The sequence below is a fragment of the Gobius niger genome (genome assembly GCF_951799975.1).
Source record: "Gobius niger genome assembly, chromosome: 17".
Taxonomy (NCBI): domain Eukaryota; kingdom Metazoa; phylum Chordata; class Actinopteri; order Gobiiformes; family Gobiidae; genus Gobius; species Gobius niger.
In genome coordinates, this window is record NC_136868.1 from 5162452 (window position 1) to 5188187 (window position 25736).

Below are 25736 nucleotides of genomic sequence, written 5' to 3' on the forward strand. Positions count from 1 at the left end.
GGCTAAAAGTAGTAGAAATGTATTGTCCCCGTGGGAAAATTCATTTGCAGTGAGTGGAAATACCTTCAGAGGAACACCTAGGATTTTGCTTGCAACTGTACATATTTTCCTAAGGGAGTTCTTTTGTGCCTCAGTCATGGCCCCGAACCAACAGATGATACAGAAAGTCAGAACACTCTCCACAAATGCACTATAAAACATATTCAACATGTTTCTATCCACCTGAAAGGACACCAATTTCTTCATGAAATATAGTCTCTGTTGACCCTTTTTTGTGATGTGATCTGTATTTTTATCCCACTTTAATTTGTCATCTAAGATCACACCCAGATACTTGTGCTCAGAAACAGAATCAATGACTTCTCCTTTGATGATGGTCGGGCTGCGTATGGACTCCCGCCTGAAGTCATAAAATGTAACTAAATTAGGAATACTAGGATTAAAACTGAACTTTTGTACATATTTAAGTAACCAGGACATTGTTTGTTTTGTGTAAATGGAGAACTCAGTGATTTAGTGTGCCCCTTTTGATTTGAATAGTGTTTCACTCAACATTGCAGAAACAATAATTTGCCAATATAATGTGCAGTCCTAATGTAACAAACTCTCAAAAAAAAACATAAAAAACATCCTTCCGTTTTACCTTCATTTTAAAGTCATCTTTGTGCAGTTTGATTCCAATGTCTGCGATGGCCCTTTGGAAAAACCTGGAGGGTCTGAGCACCAACACCAGCTGCAAGTTTCCCGGAAATGCTCCCTTTAAAACAAAAAAATGAAAGTTTATCATTGGTTTACTTTAATCAGTCGCTTTGCTGGACACTCACGGCGATCCTGTTGAGAGAAGCTTTGACCGCGCTCCATTTGTCCTTCCTCCGGTCGATGATGATGATGAAGCCGATACTAGCAGCGTCCAGACTGAGGAGACACAGGAGAGGGTTTAACAAACAACTGAAATGGACCTTAGAGAGTGTCTGATGATTACAGCAGCTCCTCTCACCTGGGGATGCTGGTCAGGTACGTGACCACGTTGAGGAAGTCTTCGTCCGGGACCTCGCTGAACCCCGAGTTCTCCGGGAAGGTGATGATCGGAGCCCCGTCCTTCCCTCGCCCTCCTGAAACACAAAAGAAGAGCAAATCAGACTTATTATCACAATCGCTCAAAGACAGGACAGCAAAGCTCGACTTGTGATTAGAAAGCTTCACTTACGCAACACAACCACAAGATGGCAGCAGTGGGCCACAACATTTCACCATTGAGGGTATTTTCTATTACAATTTTCTCAGGGTTTCTACCCGGGGCGGACGGGGACTGAAAACAGCCCTGGACTCTGACCAGCCTGGCCCAAATTAGCGTAAATGTGACACTTCCACAAATACATATTTTAACCTCTTACCCCCCGCCTAAAGCAAGTGCATGCTGTCCTCTTTTGGCTGTGTAACACCTCATTTGAAAGCTAAGACCCACAAAACTGACCTTTTCCCTCACGCTGTTGCTGTGTTGTGTCACTTTTTGTATATATATATATATATATATATTTTTTTTTTTTTTTTTATCACATTATTGTTGAATTTTTGTGACATTTTTGTTGAGTTTTTGTCACATTTTTGTTGAGTTTTTGCTACATTTTTGTTGAATTTTTGTGACATTTTTGTTGAGTTTTTGTGACATTTTTGTTGAGTTTTTGTGACATTTTTGTTGAATTTTTGTCATATTTTTGTTGCATTTTTGTTGAGTTTTTGTTGAATTTTTGTTGAATTTTTGTCACATTTTTGTTGAATTTTTTTTGAGTTTTTGTCACATTTTTGTTTAATTTTTGTTTAATTTTTGTTTAATTTTTGTCACATTTTTGTTGAATTTTTGTCACATTTTTGTCACATCTTTGTTGAATTTTTAATTATTTTTTCTATCATTTTATGTTGTGTTTTTTTGTCCGTGTTTTTCCTCATATTTTCATCCTCTTTTCCTAACTATTTTGATGCTTTTCTTTTTAGCTTTTAGATTTGGGTAAAGCTCGGTTGAGGCGGGACTGGTGGCCCTCGAGCCAGTGGCCCTTCTGTGCTCTTCCAGAATGGACACATGGCCAGTCCGCCCCTGGTTTCTACAGTAACATTCCACCAGATTAAGAACACATGAAGTTAGTGAGATGAGGAATAATAATCCACCTTAAAAAGATTCATTAAAATCCCTTTCAAAATATACAATGTTAATGCCGATGTGGATTTAAACATTTAAATCACTTCTCAGTTATGAAGTCAGGGTAAACACTATAAACAGATTTGGAGCTTCGATGGGAAAATGCAGCAAGGTCGTGGTTACATCAAAACTGCAAAGTCATCTGCTCGATGTGCGGCTCAGCGTGTTGTTCAGATGCTCGGACAGATATCTCAGCCTCCTTCAAAAATAACTCAAAAACCTCTGTTGTGATTTGTGTCTTTGGTCTTGTACTGAGGCAGTTTATTGTTCCTTGAGGATTGAGGAAGTTTTTAGACTTCTTAAAAATTGTTTCCTGCAGTGTGAAACTGATAACCGAGTGTTAAATTAAACAGAAAACTGCAAACCCATTCTATTGTTCGGAAATAAATCATAGCTCATTCATGATTCATCACAGCACAGTCATAAAAGTTAAGAGTTCATTTTTGTTCCTTGCCAATGATATAGAAAAGTGCCGCCTCAACATAAACCAGAGTGTAGATTATTTTAAGAATAGAAGATGTCAGTATAATATATGAACAGTAGTTGGTCATCAATATTCAATAGAATCGCTCCATAATAGTTCCTTAAAGGTCTTTGATAAAAAGCAAATGTTCATCCACATTTGTGAGATTTTACGAAAACATAATCTATTGAGCATATAGAGTTTTAAGCACAAAGTGTTTACTGGATTAGCCCCACCTCCCATGTCCGACACGGGGCTCCTCTAGTGCAGGGTCCCCAACTTCTCAGGGCCGTGACCCCCAAAATCACTAAACCAATAACTCAGGACCCCCTTCTGTACAAGGTAATTAGTATTTATAATGATTTAAGGATTAAAACATGTAAAATCTGGTGGTATGATGACAATCTCTTCAAGGTAATGCCTTCAGGGAGGAGACTGTGTAATCCACGGGCCAGGTCCAGTCGACTGTTTTATTCACCAGGAAGCTGAACTCCCTCCCTTCCCTGCCCTCCCTGCCCCACACCAAGGACTTGAGAGAAACATTTCAGTTCATATGAATTGACAATAAAAACTTTTCAATCTTATTCCATCGTATCGTATTCCAGGCATGTCCTAGTGGGACAAGGCCTCGTGGAAGACCCAGGACACGCTGGTGGGACTATGTCTCCGAGCTGGCCTGGTGTTGCCTCGTGGTCCCCCCAGAACAGCTGGAAGAGGTGTGTCTGGATCGGGAAGTTTGGGCGTCTCTGCTGAGACTGCTGCCCCCGTGACCCGGCCCCGGATAAAGCGGAAGAAAATGGATGGATGGAACTTTTCAATCTTTGAATTTTAAATCTTCGAATGATATTAATAATAATGCATAGGTTTTATATAGTGCTTTTCTGGACCCCTAAAGACGCTTTACATTGCATTATTCATTCACTTCATACTTGGTGGGGGTAGGCCACTACTGCAGCCACAGCTGCCCCGGGGTAGAATGTTGAATGATGTTAGTTTGGATGCTGTATCTTGATATTTGGCTTAATTTTACTAAGATATGCTCAAATTCAATGTCAGAAAAACAAAAATAGCACTGCCGAGACCCCGCAGCGGGTCCCGACCCCCACTTTAGGAACCACTGCTCTCGTGAGGTGACAGTCTTGACTTTACTAACTTCTGTTACTTTGCTTGTTGTATTTTCTGTTCCTTTATTATCAGCCTATAGGGACTACAGGTGTAAATTACCTCTGTAAAAAACTCCTGAACCTCACTGTGTAGCAGTAAGAGTGCAGGGACAGCAGCACAGTGACACACTCAAATCTTTATAAATGACATTAAACTTCGCCATTCGATTGACCATGTACGGATATTGTGCTGTGTGTTACTACAGCTGCTGACATCCTGAAAAGCTGATGATATTAACCTACAAGTGTCCCCAAGAAATCACAAACAATTTAATTATAGCTTTTCAAACCACATTAGAGCTGTGGACGGCACGAGCAAACACAGATGGTCAACAGTTTAACAGTTCATTTTGAGAATCAATTTGATAACCTATTTTTAGTCAAACCAAACAACACCTCATTTAGAAATCGTATCTTCCAACGATTGATTTTTGCATTGGGCACAGGTGCCATTGGGCAAAGGAAGCATCAGTGTCTGAGAGGATGGGCTGGATTTGGGATTGAAGTTGACCTTGATTTCTGTCTCTTTAATTTACAAAAAATATTTAAAGCCACACTGCGCAACATTTTAGATTCTACTGCTGAGACGGTCCCAGTGATGTTACAGTCAGGCCTTCCTTCCTTCCTTCCTTCCTTCCTTCCTTCCTTCCTTCCTTCCTTCCTTCCTTCCTTCCTTTCTTTCTTTCTTTCTTTCTTTCTTTCTTTCTTTCTTCCTTCCTTTTTTTCTTTCTTTCTTTCTTTCTTTCTTTCTTTCTTCCTTCCTTTCTTTCTTTCTTTCCTCTTTCTTTCTTTCTTTCTTTCTTCCTTTCTTCCATCCTTCCTTCCTTCCTTTCTTTCTTCTTTCTTTTTTTCTTTTTTTCATCCTTTCTTTCTTCATTCCTTTCTTCCATCCTTCCTTCCTTCCTTTCTTTCTTCTTTCTTTTTTTCTTTTTTTCATCCTTTCTTTCTTCATTCCTTCCTTCCTTTCTTTCTTTCTTTTTTTCTTTCTTTCTTTCTTCCTTCCTTTTTTCTTTTTTTCTTTCTTTCTTTCTTTCTTCCTTCCTTTCTTTCTTCTTTCTTTTTTCTTTTTTTCTTTCTTTCTTCCTTCCTTTCTTTCTTCTTTCTTTTTTCTTTTTTTCTTTCTTTCTTCCTTCCTTTCTTTCTTCTTCCTTCCTTTCTTTCTTTCTTTCTTTCTTTTTTCTTTTTTTCTTTCTTTCTTTCTTTCTTCTTCCTTCCTTTCTTTCTTTCTTTCTTTCTTCTTTCTTTTTTTCTTTTTTTCCTTTTTTCTTTCTTTCTTTCTTCATTCCTTTCTTTCTTTCTTTCTTTCTTTTTCATCCTTCCTTTCTTCCTTCCTTCCTTTCTTTCTATCTTCCTATCTTCATTCCTTGCTTTCTTTCTTTCTTTCTCTTTCTTTCTTCATTCCTTTCTTTCTTTCTTTCTTCCTTCCTTCCTTTCTGTAACAAACTAAATGCTTGTATTTGATTCTATTTATTGGGCAAAATGCTCCATGGTTTGGCTTTAAAGATGGTGCCAATGTCAAGATCAGATTTTAAAACATGCCAGAATTCAAGAAAAATAGACTTAATCGCAAACGTATGAGTAGAATATTCAGTGGCAGTTTCACTTTTAGGGGAGCAGGAAACCGGAGGCCATGAGGAATGTGTTTCTATCCATTTCTCTCTGAGGTAAAAATAGAACCAAGTGGGAAAAGTGTCGTGGTTTAGTGATAGTTAAGTCCTTGTTTAGAGACTTAGGGTTTTTTTCCCCATTGGTTGTTTTAAACTCAAGCAGTTCCGACAGTGTCCTATAGGCGTTGGTCAATAAAGCTCATTGACGTGACCCAGTGAAAGTTATACAAGCGCACGGGCGTTTCGCTGATGGAGGGAGTTTCGGAGAGAGTTGTTATTTGTCTGACAGAGAAGAATGAGAAACATGCCAGAGGAACCGCAGAGCTCCTGACACCCAGCGAGCTGCACACGTGGAAAGTCTGAGGGCACCGGGATGCAGACCGGGAGAGGCAGGGCAGGCACTTACAGGACGGGAAACACTTCTTAAACAACTCGGTCCTAACGTTCCCAACTCAGTCTGACTTCCAAATACTTCACAGTAACAAGTTTCTCAGCGCTTTTCGCAACTTGCAAGGTCACTTTTCAGGGTCACTGTCACGGAAAAAGCCAACAAACTCACCTTCAACTTCATGAAATCGATGCAAACGCTTCATTAGATTAGATGCACAGTTTTTTTTTCTACAAATTACAAAGTTTAAAATCTACTGAAGGAGAACAAAACAGATTAAAAAACTTGTGAATTCCTGTTTGACATGATTGACACCCATTGAAAGGGACTATGCAGAATTTAAAAACTTAAAAAACATATATATTTTCCTCCCCCTACACGTTCCAGTCATTCTTATCATTACTGTAAAGTCTTTTCCAAACATAATTTTTTAAAGTGGGAAAATTTGTTAATGTATTCAGATGTAGTTATGGTCTATAAAACCCTAAATGGACTTGCCCCGCCCCCATTACAGGCGTTTATACAGCTGAATGTAAATACAAACACACGCTCATCAAGCAGAGGAGACTGTCAAATCCCATTCAGAAAGACTTCTTTTGGACAATCTGCCTCCTCAGTACGAGCAGCTCACTCCTGGAACCTGATCCCAACAGAACTGAGGAACCTGACCGCACTCCACACTTTTAGAAACTCTGTGAAGAAGTGGCTTTTGGACAATCAGACATGTGAACACACCATAGTCTAAAGTCACCAACCACTGATACATGTCTCGCTGTGTGGAAGATTGTGGTGTTTTGTGTATTGTCACTTTCTGATCTTTTATCTGTGAAAATGTACCTACTTTTTACATATTTATTGTTATCATTCATCATTCACTGTCTTTTTATGTCTCTGTGATGGTGTTTTTGCTGTATGTTTGTGCCTGTGTTTGTCCTGTCATGACATCAACCTGCCATGGGACTACGGATGAAAATTAGCCTATATGGCTAACTCCGGCACATTTACATGTTGAAGAAACACATGTTGATTAATGTGCACTGTCCCAATTCAAATAAAGATATAAAAAAATAAATTTAAAAAATGTCCTAATGTGTAGACAAAAAAATAAGGCATTTTGAGCATCAAAATGGCCAAAATTGCCTATATTTTGGGCAACGAAATCAAAATAATGAATTGAGCCAGATTAAATGTTATGGTTTTATTTTATTGACATATTAGTAACTAAGATTTTTTCAGAGGGGATTTGGGATATTTTGTTTAGTTTTTCAATAAACTAATCATCAGTGAAAAAATCTGTAAAAACTCAAATTTCGCCTGTTTTTTTGGTTTCAAAGTTGAATAAATCAGGTTTGGAATTAGATATTAAAAAATCCCTCTGAAAAAACCTTCAGAATATTGTTAGGTCTCAGACTGGAAAGTTTGGAGTCTGTGGGAGCTTCTATAAGGGCTCAGGCTCTGCCCGAGTGCGGCTTCTCTCATTCAGAGAAAACCAGCCCTGAAGTTTTGTAGCGAGTGCGCATGGGTACTACATACTTTCACCTGCCGTGTCTCGCCTTAATATAGAAGCTGCAGTTACACATATGGCCTGAGGTGGCAGTAGTGAGTATAAAATGGCCAACTTGCATCTAGCCCCTTTAAAGTATTGTCAAAGAATGATATTTTGTGTAAACTATGTCAAATAAGAGAAATTATTCACTATATTACTTCCAAATGTGTTTGTGAGTGAAGAACAACTCCAATGTTTTTTTTTGTTTGGCCCAAAAAATGAGAGAATCTAAACTGGATGACGGTGAGTGACAAAAGCACCTCCCGTTCTGCCCTGTAACAAACGTCACACTCTCTCCTGTTTAAGTAATGAATGGAGCAGATGTTTTTGATGCAGATTTTCCCACTGGTGTCGCTTCACTGAGGTTTGTTTGTGAAGCCCCGCAGACACGGCTTCTGCAGTGACTGTGGGGAAAGCTCATGACTGTACATGGTTTTCTGCTCATTACTTCGCTGTGTGAGTCACCGGCAATAATATTCATTCTACTTCATTGGCTCTACAATAAGTATCACAACAAAACCGAAACAAAGCGACACAAACACCAGTGTTATTTCTCCCCTCACAAATAGTAGGTTAATCCACTAATATAAGCCGCAAATGACGCCTGATTCTCAGCTGTTAATAATCACTCAACTTGCTGACGATTTGGCTGATGACGTGTAAGGATTATACACAGAAGAACTAAAAGATCTGGACCTTTCTTTGATAAATTCATGTCAAAAACTGTTGTCATTGTCATATAATGTGATGTTTAAGGGGAGACTCTGCAGGCAAAGCTCTTATGTTTCAATTTTCTCTTCACAAATGAACTTTCACCAGGAACAAGGAAAAAAGCCTAAACTTTACAAAGGCCGGGGATGAGAAGCAAGAGCACTAACCACTGTGCCACTGTGCTCCAACCCCCAGCCGGTTAGATTGAGTTTTGAACCACCAGAAAACAAGCCAAACTCTGGATGTTTACACATTCTTCAGTATTATTACCGAGAAGGGCTGGGACAAAATATCCGATTGGATCACAGCATATTTTGGTGCAATACCAAGTATTGATACTTTATCAAGTATCGCAATACTATATTTGGAGGCATTTGTATCTTGCACTCATTTGTTTTCCAGTAACAGTTACACAGCACTTTGTTACATTGTATTAAAGGGGCTAGATGCAAGTTAGCCATTTCATACTCACTGCTGCCACCTCAGGTCATACGTGTAACTGCAGCTTCTATATTAAGCTCGTGCATGACGGCACTTCAGACCCGAAGTAACACCTTTTTGACAGTGCAGGATTTTAGAGGCAGTTGTGATGACCAGGTCTGAGCTCATTCTTCACATAAGGACATGGCTGGAACATGTAGGGGGAGGAAAATACTTAGTTTTAACATTTTTAAACCCCGTATAGTCCCTTTAATGCACTTTTCAATCTTAACATTTCAATAAATGTCAAATGGCATTTGGTTTATAAACTTTGGACACATGACTTTTTACACATTTTAAGATAAACATATTAATCATCCTAATTACTGTATTGCAATACGTATTGGATTGTGTCAAAAGTGCATCGTCCCAGACCTCCTGCCTCGTCCATTCAAAGACTAAAGGCTCAGTCATACAAAAAAACACAAAAACACTTTTGCCTTGTAGTCATAGAAAAGTTCCAGGGCGACAAGGCAAAAGTGACTGCATTTTGTTCTGCACCTCAGGGTGCACGAATAAGAAGTTCTTGAGTCTTGTGAAGTACGAATGAGCCTTAAAGGAGCTATACCTGATTGTACAAAGACACAGGGTCACTCCAATTTCAAATGGCTCTTTTCTGGGCCAAACTCATCTCAAACTTTCCTATTGCATTTACAACATCAAAATTCGTCACAGAGACTGAGTTTAAACCAGGTTTCACAACTTTCAGGAGGAAAACTGTCACTTCACTGTAAAAAATGCCTACTAGCCTGACATTTTATGACTGTTGGCTTTAAAACCAGTATTTTGATAAATGTCTGTTTTTACCATATATTAAAGGACAACACAAAGTTTATTCCAATAACAGAACATTAAAAAATCAAGGATAGCTCCTTTAAAGGGACTATACAGAGTTAAAAATGTTAAAATTATGTATTTTCCTCCCCCTGCATGTTCCAGTCATGTCCTAATGTGTAGAATGAGCCCAGACCTGTTCACCACAACTGCCTCTAAAATCCTGCACTGTCACTCAGAAAGGTGTTAATTCGGGTCTGAAGTGCCGTCATGCACGAGATAAAAAAAGAATCTGCAGTTCCGCATAAGACCTGAGGTGGCAGTAGTGAGCATAAAATGACCAACTTGCAGTCTCTAGTCCCTATATGCAAAATCCCATCAGAAATATCATTGCACTGTACATTAAAGTACTAAATGAGAAAAAAAGCCTATAAATTTAAGCCTGGTTCCCTCCAAAGTTCAGATTTGTCCAGTCTTACACATAAAATGGTCTAAGTCTAATCACCTTTTGAAAACAATAAATTAATGACATTTTGCAATATTTATCAGTAATATACAACAAAGGTTCCTCAGAAAACAAGATCCTCCTCAGCCTTAAAGCAGTATCTAAGTTGTTAAAGGTGGTTCGAGGCGAGGCCGTGAACAGGACCCTGCGTGTGAGCTGTGGAGCTGTGTTTGTACCTGAGAGGAGGGCGAACTGTCGATGGAGCTGCTCGATGATGTCCGTGGCCAACAGCGGCCGGATCTCCTGCTGCATGATCTCATCTGCACAGAGGGAGAAAGAACTCAGGTTACTGCATGCACCAGATGCAGTCGCAGTGATTCACAATGATTCAGCTACAAACTTAAGGAAGAGGCTCATAAAAGGCTCTGGGCATTTCTCATTTCACTGCACAGAATGACAACAACCACTTTTACAAGACCATACGGTTTCTATTTGGCCAACTTTTTATTCGGAAACGACAGAGAATGTACGTAATCCATATGCATTAGGAGCTAAACTCTGCATCATATGGATTAAGCCCAAGCATTAGTTAAAAACATGACAAAAATAATGACAATGTTGCCGTTTCCTCTGTGTTTTTTTTCCATTAATCTTTTCCATTTGCCGTGAGTCAAACGCGCAGCTGCTGCAAAGACCAGCTGTTTTTGGTTCCACAGGAAATTATTGCACTGGATTCAGACTAAACAGCTGAGACTTAAAAGACACGTCGAACATAAACAAATTAGAGCTGGACACTTTACAGAAACTGCAAGGTTGTCGGAATGTTCTGTTAATATGATGGCGTTAAAGCGCACATGGCAGGTATTAATGCTTTTCAAAACTCATGTAGACGGAAAACATCGGCTGGAAGGAATAATAATGATCTTTTAATTTCAGCGGAGCAGCATTTTAATGAAGAAACGTTGGTCATGAAAGTAATTCCTCGTAATTTTAAGTGACGTAGATAGAGGTGAAGTTTCATAGCAGTTTGAGGGGGGAGGGGGGGGGGGGGGCTTTTCATATGACACGAGTCACACCCAGGGCGCTTCACACATGAAAGGGAGGGGGCTGATGGTGGTAAGCTGCATTTGTAGCCACAGTTTCCCCTGGGGCAGATTGACAGAAGCGAGGCTACTCACATCTGCGCCAACGGTCCCTCCAGGGGCGGACTGGCCATATGTCCATTCTGGAAGAGCACAGAAGGGCCACTGGCTCTAGGGCCACCGGTCCCGCCTTAACCGAGCTTTACCCAAATCTAAAAGCTAAAAAGAAAAGCAGCAAAATAGCAACAAAAAAGAGGATGAAAAGAAAACAAAAATGTGCCGGAAAAGCAACAAAAAAAGTGATGAAAAGTCAACAAAAACACGACAACAAAGCAACGAAAAAAGGAACAAAAAGGCCACAAAAGCATGACAAAAAATTATAGAAAAAATGTGACAAAAACACAACAAAAAGCCACAAAAAAGTAATGAAAAAACAACAAAAATATGACAAAAAGTGCGGCGACTTGACAAAAAGCTACAATCACTTTTGTAGGTCTCAGCTTTCAAATGAGGTGTTACACTGTTGCTCTCCAGTCGAGAAGCTTTTCGATTTGGGTAAAGCCAAACTGGAGAAAATGCGCTCCGGTAAGTGCACATGTACGCCAATTTGGGCCAGGCTGGTCAGAGTCCAGAGCCGCTTTTCAGTCCCAGTCCGCCCCTGGGTCCCTCCAACCACCACCAACCACTCACACATATGTTTGTTAAGTGGTGACTTCACAGCTCTACTTCCGGGTCCGCAGATTTACGAGAAACTACAAAAAAACTCTTTAATACCACAATCTCAATACTGAACATACTTATTTATCAGGCCCATACGCCAAAAATGCTGTACCTTCTGCTATAAAAGTAATATTTACCAAAATCACTACATCCGGGTTAGCGGAGTAAATGCTAACGGCGCAGCAGCTACGCTAACCCGGAAGTAGTGACTTTAGTAAATATTACTTTTTTAGCAGTAGGTGCGGCATTTTTGTCTAATGAGTCTGAGAAATAAGTAGGTTCAGTAACTCTCCGTTGACTTTCAGAAATATTGTTCAAATATTGCATATTTGCCGGTCTGCTAGTACCCGGAAGTGGAAGTCGTGACGTCACACAAATTAACAAATGTACAGTATAGGCATTAGGTGACGTGTCTTGCCCAAGGACACAATGACAGTCTGCACCTGCAGGATTCGAACCCCCAACCTTCCGATCATGAGACGACCCGCTCTACCATCTGTCGTTTCACTCACTCATTTGGTTGGCACAGCAACAGTTTGAAATTGTTTGCCTCAACTTATTTATCACACAAATAAAGTGAAGTGTAAATCGGGTCCATGTGGATATTTTTTCTCAGCAGATTGTTCAGTAGAAGTGAAAAAACGGCAGTTGTAGCAAGCGCTAGCTAACCGTTAGCATTAGCCCGATGCTAACATGTAGCATCAAGTTAGCATTCTCCGTTATCCATGTATTTATGGGCTGTTGAACCACTTTGCTCCTCCCCATGTCTTTGCATCATTATTTAGTAGAAACTATGTTCATATTTCAGCATTTGTTACAGTAGTTTTTGAATAATTAGAGAAAATTTACACTTTTTCAAAATTGTTTTCCCTCTTAACTGTTTTCAAAAATGACCATATATGGGCGATTCCAGAGATGCCGTCTGTATCTATCTACGTCACTTCCTGTCAGTGGCCATAAAGGAAGTGAAACTTATAAACATCACAAAAAATGGCCAGCCAAACTAAAGGAAGCTGGGTACAAAATGTCTAAAGTCTAATGTGTTAAATTGAAAATGACAGCATTAAAAAGCTTCAATGATTTTAAAAAGAGTAACATTGGCGAGTACTCATTGTTTCATCTACTCATCTATCTCGAGTAGAACTTAAAGCAGAACTAAGTAACTCTTGCCCCTAGAGGCCAGAAGCGCCACTGCAGGTGTCGTAGCACGTTTCGTTTTTTTACTTATTAATTGTCCGTGAGAGTAAATACTTCGCTGACAGAAAAGACAAAGGGAGAGAGGGATATTGTACATTGTGTATTTTTTTCACTCAAACTTGGCTGTAAACACTGCTGAAGTGGCGCTAGCTGCAGTTAGCTTTGCCCGTTAGCCTGTTAGCTTCTTCTCCGTGATTCCATTAGTGTGTATTGCGCCTTCGACCCGGTGCAGGGAAAATGCAATTTTGGTTTTCTGGCCAGAGACACCAGGGGGAGATGAAAGACCCCCCAATCCTCCCATTAACACTTGTATTACCTCCAGAGGGTCTAATGTTTACATTTTCACATGATTTCTGGATCAGATCTTCCTCCTATCTGGTTTAGCAACTCAATTTTAATGCTTTTTCTGCCAATCTGATCCTCAAACACAATATGTTTCACCTCAAATTTCAGTAAAAATTCGATTAAACTGGATGAAGTTATGGAGTCAAAACAACAAACACTGTCATTTTTTCCCTCAGAATCTTAGCTATGATTCCTCTTAATGTCTAATTTAGCACTTTTTAATGACATCAAAGGCCTTCATTTTGGCAGAGTTGATTCACTGACTTGTGTTTTGCATTATGAACCCGTTTCAAACCCACTTTCATGAACAAAGCCTTACACTTAACTCTCTGTTTTGGCCACAACAACAGCTGTTTCCAAGGCCTTTCTCTCGAACGGAAACAATCCCTTTTCACTAAATGGCCCGTACACAGGCGACCCCTGGCCTCTGTACATTACGCGCCGAGCCCCAGACAGCGCAGCCTGAATGGACAGAACAGTTCATATACGGGTGAGTCCAAGTTCTTCTCTTAAGTCCCGCGGCTCAGTTTGCAGTGAACAAGTGCGCCTCTGTCCCGGAGAAGAAAGGCCCGGGACAGAGGAGACGAGGAGGAGACCGGTCTAAATCACGCTGGTGCTGCAGGGGTCAGGGGTCCCGGGCCGAACGGGAAAACAATACTGTCTTCAGAGAGGGGTCTGCTGACTCACCACTGAAAATATACCAAGGTTCTACAGAGGGAACTATTATTTCCTCAAAACATTCAAATCTGGGAACAATCGAACACCAGCACCAACGACTGACAGACATGACTGTATTAAAGGTAAAGATTGGAAGATATTTGTGGTAAATATTTCATAAACATGACTGATATGTGTCTATTTTCCAGATTTCACCCGCCTTTTAGCACCTGTCCTGAATGCCACACTAAGAGCACATCCACACATTCCCTTTAATGAATCTAAGGCTCTAAGACAGGGGTGCCAAACATACACATCTTATTTTTCTCTACTAAATGCGGCCCAGGACCCGCCGTGGGAGCTTCATTTCGGCCCGCGACCCAAAATGAGTTTGACACCCCTGATCTAAGATGTGTAATAATCCATGTAATAACAGACAAAAGTGCATTTAATGCACATGTCCAAATGTTTTATAGTTTTATTTAGGACCGGGACTTTTTTCTTGATTAATTGCGATTATTTAAAGCAATACTAAGTAACTTGTTTACCTTAATACATCATTTTGTTGTCCCTCTGGGGGCAATACAAGTGTTAATGGCATGATTGGGGGTCTTTCATCTCCCCCTGGTGTCTCTGGCCAGAAAACTAACGGGCAAAGCTAACTTCGGGCTAGCACCACTTTAAACAATATTTACAGCCAAGTTTGAGTGGCTACTTGCTACGACACCTGCAGTTGCGCCTATGGCCTCTAGGGGCACAAGCTACTTAGTACTGTTTTAAAGGGCTAATATTCCTTGACTGACTAATGCCACCCCCAGTGGACACGTACGGTAAAGAAAGTGCCAGGCTCAAGGGTCGAAATGATTCTGTAAACCTAAATGCTTTACAAATTTAAGCGTTATCTGAACCGTGCATATGTTTGAAATCTAAATACTCCGCATTTAGAATATGTAAGAGCTCTGTCCCGGTGCGCCACAGTCGGAGGTGGAACAGGAGAACGTCCAAGAACACATGGAAAACTCAGATCTGGGAGGGAGGAGAGTGATATTTCAATGTCCTGCACAGAATCAGTGTAAATGACTTGCTATAGTTCCAAAGATCAATCCTACCAGGTCTTAATTGGACAAAACTTCAGTCATTATTTTATTCATTTTAAAATAAGGAAAGTGAAGTAATGAGAGTTATATTAGAAAATCAAGATTCAGTTCATATTGTGCATGTTAAACAAGTTCAGAGGCAATAACAAAGAAAACTAAAAAAAAAGGAACATCGACATAATGCAAGAACAGCATCTCAGAATATTTGTTGGGGTTTAAACTACACGGTTTGGAGGCTTGTTTGTTTGTTTCATAAGGGCCAATCTCACAGCCTGGAGATTAGTTGGTGACTTGAATCTCCGATATGTCCCCTGGAGATAAGGACTTGAAAAAGTCTGTGGCGTCTGCATGGTCTCCGAGAGGCCTCAAGCAGTTCTGGCACGAATACTATTTGTTGTGCTCAGCCTGTGAGACGTTTCTGTGACGTCCACACAATGTCTCAGAGACCGATCGGATACCAAGGAGATCTCAAAGAGACTCCATAAGACTCTTTGAGATCTCCTTGGTCACACTGCAAAATAATAATAATAATATAAATATCAAGCATTGGCTTAAATGTCTTGAATTGAGAAAATGTATCTTGTTTTGAGCAGTTTTCAGTCATTTAGACTTTTTTCCTGATCTGACCAAGTTTACTTTGCTCTTTTGAGGACGTTTACGACTAGTTCTGAGGTAAATCTCACTTGAAATAAGAAAGTAAAACTGCCAATGAGATAAGTCCCGTGTTCTTACCCCATTGGCAAAGAAAATTGCTTGAAACAAGGACAAAATGTATTGAAACGAGTCAGAAACATCTCAAAGCAAGTAAAATAATCTGGATCAAAAGCCCAACTATATCTCTCCTTGTCAAAACATCTCAAATTCGGATTATTATGCTAAAATTGAGACTTTTATACTAATCTAGTTCATTAGTTTTAACAGTGCACAGAAACGTCTCACAGGCTGAGAACAACAAATAATGTTCGCAACATTACTGTTTTCACTGGCAATACCAGGAGACTCGCCTTATTGTCTGGAGATGTGTCTAGTCTCCAACAAGTCTCCAGGCCGGTGAGATAGGTCTTTTGTATGCAGGCAGTCAGTCTGAATTGCGGAGATGTTGTGGAAACTGCCAGTCACGGCAGTCCCTGCAATGTCTCAACAACTCTCTCCGGTGAGCGTTTATGTGGGGGAGGTGTCGCTACAAAGTAAGAGAAAAGCATTTAGAGAAAATGCACTTTGAATTACATATTCTCAAATAAATCTATGGCCCACACTGCAAAAAGTAATTAACTAGATCAGTATAAACATCTCAATTTGAGCACAATAATCCAAATTTTAGTTGTTTTGAAGTTAAGAAGTTCTTGGGCATTTGTTCTAGATTATTTAACTTGTTCTGAGATGTTTCTGACTCGTTTCGATACATTTCGTCCTTATTTCAGGTTATTTTCTTTGCCAATGGGGTAAGAAAATTGGTCGTATCTCATTGGCAATTTTACTTTCTTATTTCAAGCGAGATTTACCTTAGAACTGGTCTGAAATGTCCTCAAACAAGCAAAGCAAACTTGGTCCGATCAGGAAAAGTGTCTAAATGAGTGAAAACCGCTCAAAACAAGATACATTTCCTCAATTCAAGTCATTTAAGCCAATGCTTGATATTTACTTTTTGCAGTGCAACATAGAATCCCAGCAGCTCATTGTGAATATCAGGCGAAAGTTAGTAGCACACTACAAAAAGTAAATATCCTCAGGACATTTCAGACCAGTTCTAGGGTAAACCTCGCTTGAAATAAGAAAGTAAAATTGCCAATGAGACAAGACCAATTTTCTTTCCCCATTGGCAAAGAAAATTACCTGAAATAAGGACGAAATGTATCGAAACGAGTCAGAAACAGCTCAGAACAAGTGAAATAATCGAGAACAAATGCCCAAGAACTTCTTAACTAGTCAAAACAACTAAAATTTGGATTATTGTGCTCAAATTGAGATGTTTATACTGATCTAGTTAAATACTTTTTGCAGTGTATGTTCAGGGAGTAAATTCTTTTTGTTGTTGTTGTTGTTTTTTTGCCTACAGTGTTTCCTCTTTCGATAAAGAACTCAATGTACTGGGCCTTTACGATCAAAGAACACATTCATAAATGATGGGGGGAAAGATTCTGACGCAGGCGACTCAAATAAAACTGTCTCAAGAGAAATGGACACCACCTTCAGGGTTTGAGAGGGAAATACTAAAGCAAAACTACATCATAAAGCAACAGGCAGCAATGGAGAAAAGTCTGTCATTTCAGGCGTGTGCACCGTATCCGGCCTCTCGCTAATACACGATCAACCTCAGTTTGTTTTACTACTTCTTATGACCAGCAAGTTTATTTCTAACCTATTTTTAGACCTGTTTAAACATGCTTTTGTTTTAGACCTTTTAGTCATTGGTTCAGTTCCAGTTTGTAAAAGCAGTGCACTGTTTCATGCTCAGGAGAATGCACTACAGTTAATGTCAGATATTTGTAATCTGTACTGGTATGTGCCACGGATTAACTGCATACTTGACCCTGATTTCTTTGTTTTGGGGGAAAAGCCTTAAAAATGAAGCTATTGAGCGATATTTATTCTATAACAAACACCTGGAGTATCTGTATCCAAACAGTCGACACGAGTCTTTGGTGTTATGTCATCACAAATCATGGCCTGAAGAAGCACTTTTAGCACAAATAGTGTATTATCAAAACCAACAAGGCGTAAAAAGACAGATTTAAATTCAAACAACACTGAGTCTGTATCTCCATATTTGACCCTGTGACGTCAATTGTCGATTCTTTGTGCACAGATCAGACTTGAATAGATCAGCAAATACCTCAACCCACAGCAGAGAAGTCAACAGCGGAGGAGGAAGTTCTCAGATTGTTTGGAAAGTAAAAGAACAGATGAGGATATACAGTATAAGTGTAAAATATATGTTACTTAAAAGGAGTTGCCTTCCTTATTTCTATGGAGAATTGTGCTCTCACACAGGAGAAAATGATGTTTTCTTATGATGTTTCTCGTCAGAACTACTTTACTGCAGCGCTTTGATTTAAAGCAGAATTATGTAACTTGTTTACCCTAATAAATCCTTTTCGTAGTCCCTCTGGGGGCAATACAAGTGTTAATGGGATGATTGGGTTATTTTTCATCTCCTCCTGGTGTCTGGCCAGAAAACCACACCACCAATACACACTAATGGAATCACGAAGAAGAAGCTAACAGGCTAGCGGGCAAAGCTAACTGTGGGCTAGCACCACTTAAACAGTATTTACAGCCAAGTTTGAGTGGAAAAAAATATCTAAATTGAATAATTGGATGTAAAATATCCCTCTCTCCCTTTGTCTTTTCTGCCAGCGTAGCATTTACTCTCACGGACAATTAATGAGTAAAAAAACGTAACATGCTACGACAGCTGCAGTGGCGCTTATGGCCTCTAGGGGCAAGAGTTACTTAGTACTGCTTTAAAACTGCACAAACATAATGTGTTTAAATTAAATTCCTAAATATCTTAACTCTTAACCTCTAAACCCCGGCCTGAACCGAGCACATTTTCTCCAGTTCGACATTACCCAAATCTAAAAGCTTCTTGAAAAAAAATATTACGACAAAAACAAGATGTAAATGAGGATGAAAACGCAGTAAAAAAAAAAAAAAAAGCAGCAAAAAAGCAAGAAGAACACGCCAAAAAAGTGACGACAACACGGCAACAATGTGAGGTCTTAGCTTTCAAATCAGGCGTTACACTCACTGGAAAAAAATGCCATCTTATCTTAGAAAAATAGCTTGATTTGTACTTGAAATAAGACTTTTGATGCTGATTTTGACTAGGTTTGGACTTGTCTTGAAATAAGATTGCCAATGGAACAAGCATCAATTTGCTCAAAATAAGACAAATTAACTTGAACGCTTAAAATGAGACAAAATGGTCAAAGACAAGAAAAATGTGTCTAGTTCCATTGGCAATCTTGTTTCAAGACAAGTCAAAACCGTATCAAAAGCAGCATTAAAAGTCTTATTTCAAGCACTTTTAAGTCACTTTTGTCTAAGATAAGATTTCATTTTTTCCAGTGCTGGGGTACACTGAGGTTAATTCATTCAAAAGAAAAGGAAAAGGTACACTACAAAAAGTAAATATCAAGCATTGGCTAAAATGACTTGAATTGAGGAAATGTTTCTTGTTTTGAGTGTTTTTCACTCATTTAGACACTTTTCCTGATCGGACCAAGTTTACTTTGCTTGTTTGAGGACATTTCAGACCAGTTCTAGGGTAAATCTCGCTTGAAATAAGAAAGTAAAATTGCCAATGAGATAAGACCAATTTTCTTTCCCCATTGGAAAAGAAAATTACCTGAAATAAGGACGAAATGTATCGAAACGAGTCAGAAACATCTCAGAACAAGTGAAATAATCTAGGACAAATGCCCAACAACTTCTTAACTAGTCAAAACAACTAAAATTTAGATTATTATGCTGAAATTGAGATGTTTATACGGATTGCAGTGTACAGATGTCTGATAGTGAAGTAAAAGTTGGAAGCACTTTTACCCCTTGTGATTCTCCACCACTGAGAGCCAAGTTTGTTCATTGCAAAGAACAGACTTTATTGAGCTGTTGCAAATATATTCATCATCTCATTCAGCCTCATTAAACAGCGAGGAGGACCTTGTAGGGGTTTTAGACACAGTGCATGGCTTGAGACAGAACATAGCGACATCTCTTTGCCTTTTTGTAGTTTAAACACTGGGATAACAAGCTGCCCTTGCACATTGTTGTGGTTGTGAGTCTTTACCTATGACATGCCTGACGCTCTTCATCCCGGCTGGCTCTACCTACTCTCATGAAATCTTGATGCATTCGGGGCTGGAGCGAATCCGGAAGCGCGTCTGTTCCATTTCGTGATCGGCAAAGTGTAATTCCAACAGGAGCGAGTCCAGAAAAGAAAAAAAAACACAAAGCTTGCGTCTTCTGTCTGTGTGCCGTGAGAGAGCCTCGCGGAGTTTGTTGTGGTCACATTTTCCAGCGGCTGGTGAAGAGCTGCTCTGTTGTGTACGGCCCACAGAGGGAGGAGAGAGAGGGGGAGAGAGAGGGAGGAGAGAGAGAGGAGGGAGAGAGAGGGAGAGGGAGAGAGAGAAGGTGAGAAGGAGAGAGAGAGAGAGAGGGAGAGAGAGAAGGTGAGAAGGAGAGAGAGAGGGAGAGATAGAAGGAGAGAGAGGGAGAGAGAGAGGGAGGAGAAAGAGAGCCGAGAGAGAGAGGAGAGAGAGCGGGAGAGGGAGAGAGAGAGAGAGCGGGAGAGGGAGAGAGAGAGAGAGAGAGAGGGAGAAGAGGGAGAGAGAGAGGAGAGAGAGAGAGAGAGGATAGAGAGAGAGGGAGAGAGGAGAGAGAGAGATCAGGTGAGAAGGAGAGAGAGAGGGAGAGAGAAGGTGAGAAGGAGAGAGAGGGAGGGAGAGAGGAGAGAGAGAGGGAGAGAGAAGGTGAGTAGGAGAGAGAGAGGGAGAGAGAGAGAGAGAGGGAGGGAGAGAGGAGAGAGAGAAGGAGAGAGAAGGTGAGAAGGAGAAAGAGAGGGAGAGAGAGGGGGAGGGAGAGAGAGAAGGAGAGAGAGGGAGAGAGAGGGAGGGAGGGAGAGAGAGAGAGAAGGAGAGAGAGGGAGATAGAGGGAGAAGGAGAGAGGAGAGAGAGAGAAGCAGAGAGAAGGTGAGAAGGAGAAAGAGAGGGGGAGGGAGAGAGGAGAGAGAGAAGGAGAGAGAAGGTGAGAAGGAGAAAGAGAGGGAGAGAGAGGGGGAGGGAGAGAGAGAGGGAGAGAGAGGGAGAGAGAAGGTGAGAAGGAGAAAGAGAGGGAGAGAGAGGGAGAGGGTGGAGAGAAGGAGAGAGAGGGAGAGGGTGGAGAGAAGGAGAGAGAGAGAGAGAGAGAGAGAGAGAGAGACAGAGGGCGGGCGGCAGACACTCTGGAGAACATACAGGAGTGCACTGACTGGACACAGATGGGATTGTTCAAAAGGCTTGTTCTGTCTGGGAATGATTTAGGCCATTCAACAAGTGTGAGAGCAAATGTGGGGGACATGTTCAACAAACTTTTTGAGACTTTGAGAAGTGTTTAGTGTTGTGGAAAAGGATTTGATGGCCTCTGTTTCTGGTAGGGCGATCATTTTGGTAATCGATTCACCTACAGATTATTTTTTTTACAATTAATCGAGTAATCACTGTGAATGGTGCATGGAATTTGATGGAAATTGTTTTTTTTGTACCACATAAAGCTATAGTGGCGCCGCTTGAGGACATGTTGATGGAGCAAAGTTAAAGTGAACATTTGTAGGAGACTCTTTGTGCTAAATCTGCTTTCTGATTGGATGAGACAAAGACAGATATTTATGAAATTTACAATGTACAATACACTACAGACACCGGGGCTGGGCAATTCACCGAAATCTCTGCTTTGGCCAATCTCAATAATCATCATTTTATACCTGGCAGGTTTACAGACATTTCTCAGAGAGGACTTTTCTGTGTTACATGAAACTGGAGGAGAACATTTGTTTTTGTTTGGGCTGAAGTTTGAATATATGATGTATCAAATTTTATAACAAACAAATGATGATAGACTAGAGGAAGATCAAGGAGGGATTTCAAGGATGTAATGAAAGAGAAGTTGAAGTGATTCATTGCGGGAAACGTCATTGACTTAGAGCTGCACTAAGTAACATGTTTAATATAATAAATCCTTTCCGTGGTCTCTCTGTGGGTAATACAAGTGTTAATGTGATGACTGGGGGGGTCTTTCATCTCCCCCTGGTGTCTCTGGCCAGAAAACCACAATTGCAACTTCACTGCCTCGGGGTTGGAAGCCCCAATACACACTAATGGAATCACGAAGAAGAAGCTAACAGGCTAACGGGCAACTTATTTACCTTAATAAATCCTTTCCGTAGTCCCTCTGGGGGTAATACAAGTGTTAATGGGATGATTGGGGGGGTCTTTCATCTCCCCCGGTGTCTCCACAATTGCAGCTTTCCTGAATACAATACACACTAATGGAATCACGAAGAAGAAGCTAACAGGCTAACGGGCAAAGCTAACTGCGGGCTAGCACCACTTTAAACAGTATTTACAGCCATGTTTCAGTGAAAAAAATGATCTAAATTGAATAATTGGATGTACAATATCCCTCTCTCCCTTTGACTTTTCTGTCAGCGTAGTATTTACTCTCACGGACAATTAATAAGTAAACAAACGCAACATGCTACGACACCTGCAGTGCGCTTATGGCCTCTAGGGACATATGTTGCTTAGTACTGCTTTAACCTTTAATGCAAACAACACATATCTCCGCTTTAATCTGAAATCTGACACGCTCCGCCGAGTAACAGCAGCCTCCGAAAGCCCCAGTGTTTGATTTTACAGTAAGAACAAAGCCGACACACCTCAGCTCCACACGTGCGCTCTCTGGCCCAGACAAACATGGAAACACATGGCTCTATGTGCACAGCCGATCACGTGCTCGCCCCCGCATATTGTTTTTAGCACAATGAGTATCAAAATGTGGCAGTGGATTTCGAGAGTGATTTCCTACAAGCGCGTAAACAGAGCCGTATTCCCAGGGGTGCGTTATTGTTTCACGTTTTCGGGCCCATTGTACGGACACTTCTGAAAACACAAGCAACGGAGTGAAGCGAGGGAGGAAGCAGCGATCGTGGAGCACAATAAGGTCACGTTTCTGTCGTCAAACGTAAAAGGCGTGGAAACAGTGTGGGAACCTCTCGCTGTACAATACTGAATTCTCATTTTCATGCATATTTTCCGCGAAGTTGTTTTGAATGTGTATCCTCTTTAAGTTCTCGAGAGATAACTTCAACCTGAGACGAGCCACAGCCCAAATACATATCGAAAACAACTCGTGACCTGACCAAAAAAGTCATCATGTGATGTGCTGGGCAGTGTTAGTTTCGTCGACTAAAATATTTAGTCTTAATTTTAGTCAAAGTGATATTTTTGCCGACTAAAACTGGACTAAAACTAAATTAAAAGTTCCTCATGAGACAAAAACTGTGACTAAAATGTCCAGATATTTTAGTCGACTAAAATAAGACTAAATAAAAATGAAAGGGAGAGACTAAAATCATCCAAACGTCTACTGACAGTCTGAAAAAGCCTCAGATCATGTAGATTCACTGTCATATGAACAGGTCTGTGCTTTATTCATGTGGAAGCAGCTCCATGAAGTCGAGGACCACAATTCTCACTCGGAGCCGTGCATTAGACGGTTATAATGCACGACGCGGAGTCAAGAACACCACGACGTGCAGTGGAGTTACTCTTGCATTATAACCGTCTAATGCAGCTCCTCGTTGTTTAATCCGCTTATACCAGGGTCCCACAAACGTAACATTTATAATAAATGTTTTTTTCATTTACTAAAGTCACTAAATCTGCCAGACTACGGGACTATTTTGTGTGGGTTATTAGCCGGTCACTGAAGGCTGGTCTCAGAGCGAGTCATTCTCCGCAGCTATTACGAGGATCTCAGTCAGGCTCAACGACACAACATCAGCACAGAATCACAACACAACAGGACTAACCCGGAAACACTTTTCCCTGGAAGTAAACACCGATATGCGGCACTCATGGGCAGGAGTTATTTCACTTTTACGCTGTTTAACCTGAAGCTAGCTAGCTCAACGAGCTCAACTGTTTATGGAAACAGCTGCGGTGGAGTCGCTCACACCTGGGCCCCCCCAACTGAAACTTTTATGATTGACTTTACTAATCCAGAAAAATATGCTTAAATGCTGGATCATTTTATGTACACCTGAAAATTATGAAAAGTGCCTTAACCGTTTTCAATAGAAATGTAAAGCTCATATGTTATTAACAGTAGCTAACCTAGCTGCTCACTCTCCTCTACAAACATTTATCAAACGTTTTGTTTTGGCCAAAAACGTTGAAATTAACACAAAATCCATCTCATACGTTCCTGTCAGTCACTAATTACGTGTTTATCTGATTCAGCTGTGTCATGCGTTGCTATGGCGATGCCCAAAGCGGAGTGATATCCCAGTGATTTAACTACCGGACTACGTGTGCGGTTATACCAAAATAATGCACCAGCCAATCAGAATCGAGTATTCACCCAGACCATGGTATACAACTTATTAATTGCTTTGTTGTCACTTTTTTGTGTTTTTTGTTTTGTTTTGGTTGCTTTGTCATCATTCTTTAATTGTGTGCTTTTGTTGCTTTTTTGAAATCGTGTTATTGTTGCTTTTCCGGCACGTTTTTGTCACTCTTTTGACACTTTTTTGCTTTTAGATTTGGGTAAAGCCAAACTGGAGACATTGTGCTCAGTTCATGTGGGGGTTAAGAGGTTAAAGACAACATGTTGATTGTGATTACTACCAGCACATCCTCATAATGTCATCTGCACATTGCTCTTGCAGACGGTGAAGTACGCCTTTAATAAGAGTCGCTCCGAGTGGGACAATGTGTGTGGGTTTACGTGTGAAGAGGACGACCACAAGCCTCCCACTCTCAGCAGACTCTTACATAACTCTGAGGATTAGTCCAACTCAGTAACAAGGATCAGTGAAGGAAGGAGTGGACACCAGCCGCCGCTAGAAAGTCACAGGATTTGCAAATATTTGATTTGCACAGGGTTTGTACAGGCAGAAGAAAGTCAAACAGAAGAAAGAGAATTGGTAAATGAACTTATACAGTAAAAACTTGTTGAGCAATGTCATAATTTTCCAATAAATGTAGATTTAAAGCAGTACCAAGTAACTCATGCCCCTAGAGGCCATAAGCGCCACTGCAGGTGTCGTCGCACGTTACGGTTTTCTACTCATTAATCGTCCGTGAGAGTAAATACTACTCTGACAGAAAATACAAAGGGAGAGAGGGATATTGTGCATCCAATTACACAATGGAGATGATTTCTTTCACTCAAACTTGGCTGCAAATATTAGTTAGTTAGCAGTTAGCTTTGCCCGTTAGCCTGTTAGCTTCTTCTTCGTGATTCCATTAGTGTGTATTGCGCCTCCAGGTCAGAGCAGGGAAAGCTTCAATTGTGGTTTTCTGGACAGACCCAATCATAGATACAGACGGCATCTCTGGAATCGCCCATATATGGTCATGTTTGAAAACAGTTAAGGGGGAAAACAATTTTGAAAAAATCTAAACTTTCTCTAATTATTCAAAACGACTTTAACAAATGCTGAATTATGAATATAGTTTTCTACTAAATAAAGATACAAAGACATGGAGGGGAGCAAAGTGGTTCAACAGCCCATAAATACATAAAAAACGGAGAATGCTAACATAATGCTACATGTTAGCATCGGGCTAATGCTAATGTTAGCTAGCGCTAGCTACAACTGCCGTTTTTTCACTTCTACAGAACAATCTGCTGTGAGAAAATATCCAAATGTTTTACAATGGACTGTATTTATATGTGATAAATAAGTTCATTTTCTACCAGAAAATGGCTAAAAAGAGTGAAAAATTGAGTTTCCCTAAATATTCTATTTTCCCCCTCGGCGAAGCCACGCCCCCTTCTATGACGAGATGCCGTCTGTATCGATCCCATTAACACTTATATTATCCCCACAGGGACTACGGAAAGGATATATCATGATAAACAAGTCACTTAGTACTGCTTTAATGCCAGTTTGTTTGGCCGCCATCTTTGTTTTATGTAAAGCCATGAACACAAGCAGGAGTTGCTGTATCTTCCACAGAGCTTTTGGGATTTCATGCCAGTAAGTTCTGCTGTTGTAACGTGTTGTGTACCAACAGGCCTAATGTTCGATGTTATTGTTATGCTAAATGGCCGCGTTAGTAATGCTAATGTCTGCTAATTACAAGTTAATTGAATGGA

At 40.4% G+C, this 25736-nt stretch overlaps 1 protein-coding gene across 3 annotated transcripts in view; it reads right to left on the minus strand.

Annotated features, from left to right (window-relative positions):
• Window positions 1–25736, minus strand: part of mcf2l2 (MCF.2 cell line derived transforming sequence-like 2) — a 213814-nt gene that overhangs the window by 126788 nt on the left and 61290 nt on the right. For all 3 annotated transcript variants that reach the window (XM_079574860.1, XM_079574859.1, XM_079574861.1), the window contains exons 3-6: window positions 10008–10091; window positions 998–1112; window positions 825–915; window positions 644–757 (exon numbers count right to left, since the gene is read on the minus strand). In XM_079574860.1, the coding sequence (XP_079430986.1) occupies window positions 644–757; window positions 825–915; window positions 998–1112; window positions 10008–10091 (404 nt within the window). The remainder of the gene's footprint in view (window positions 1–643; window positions 758–824; window positions 916–997; window positions 1113–10007; window positions 10092–25736) is intronic.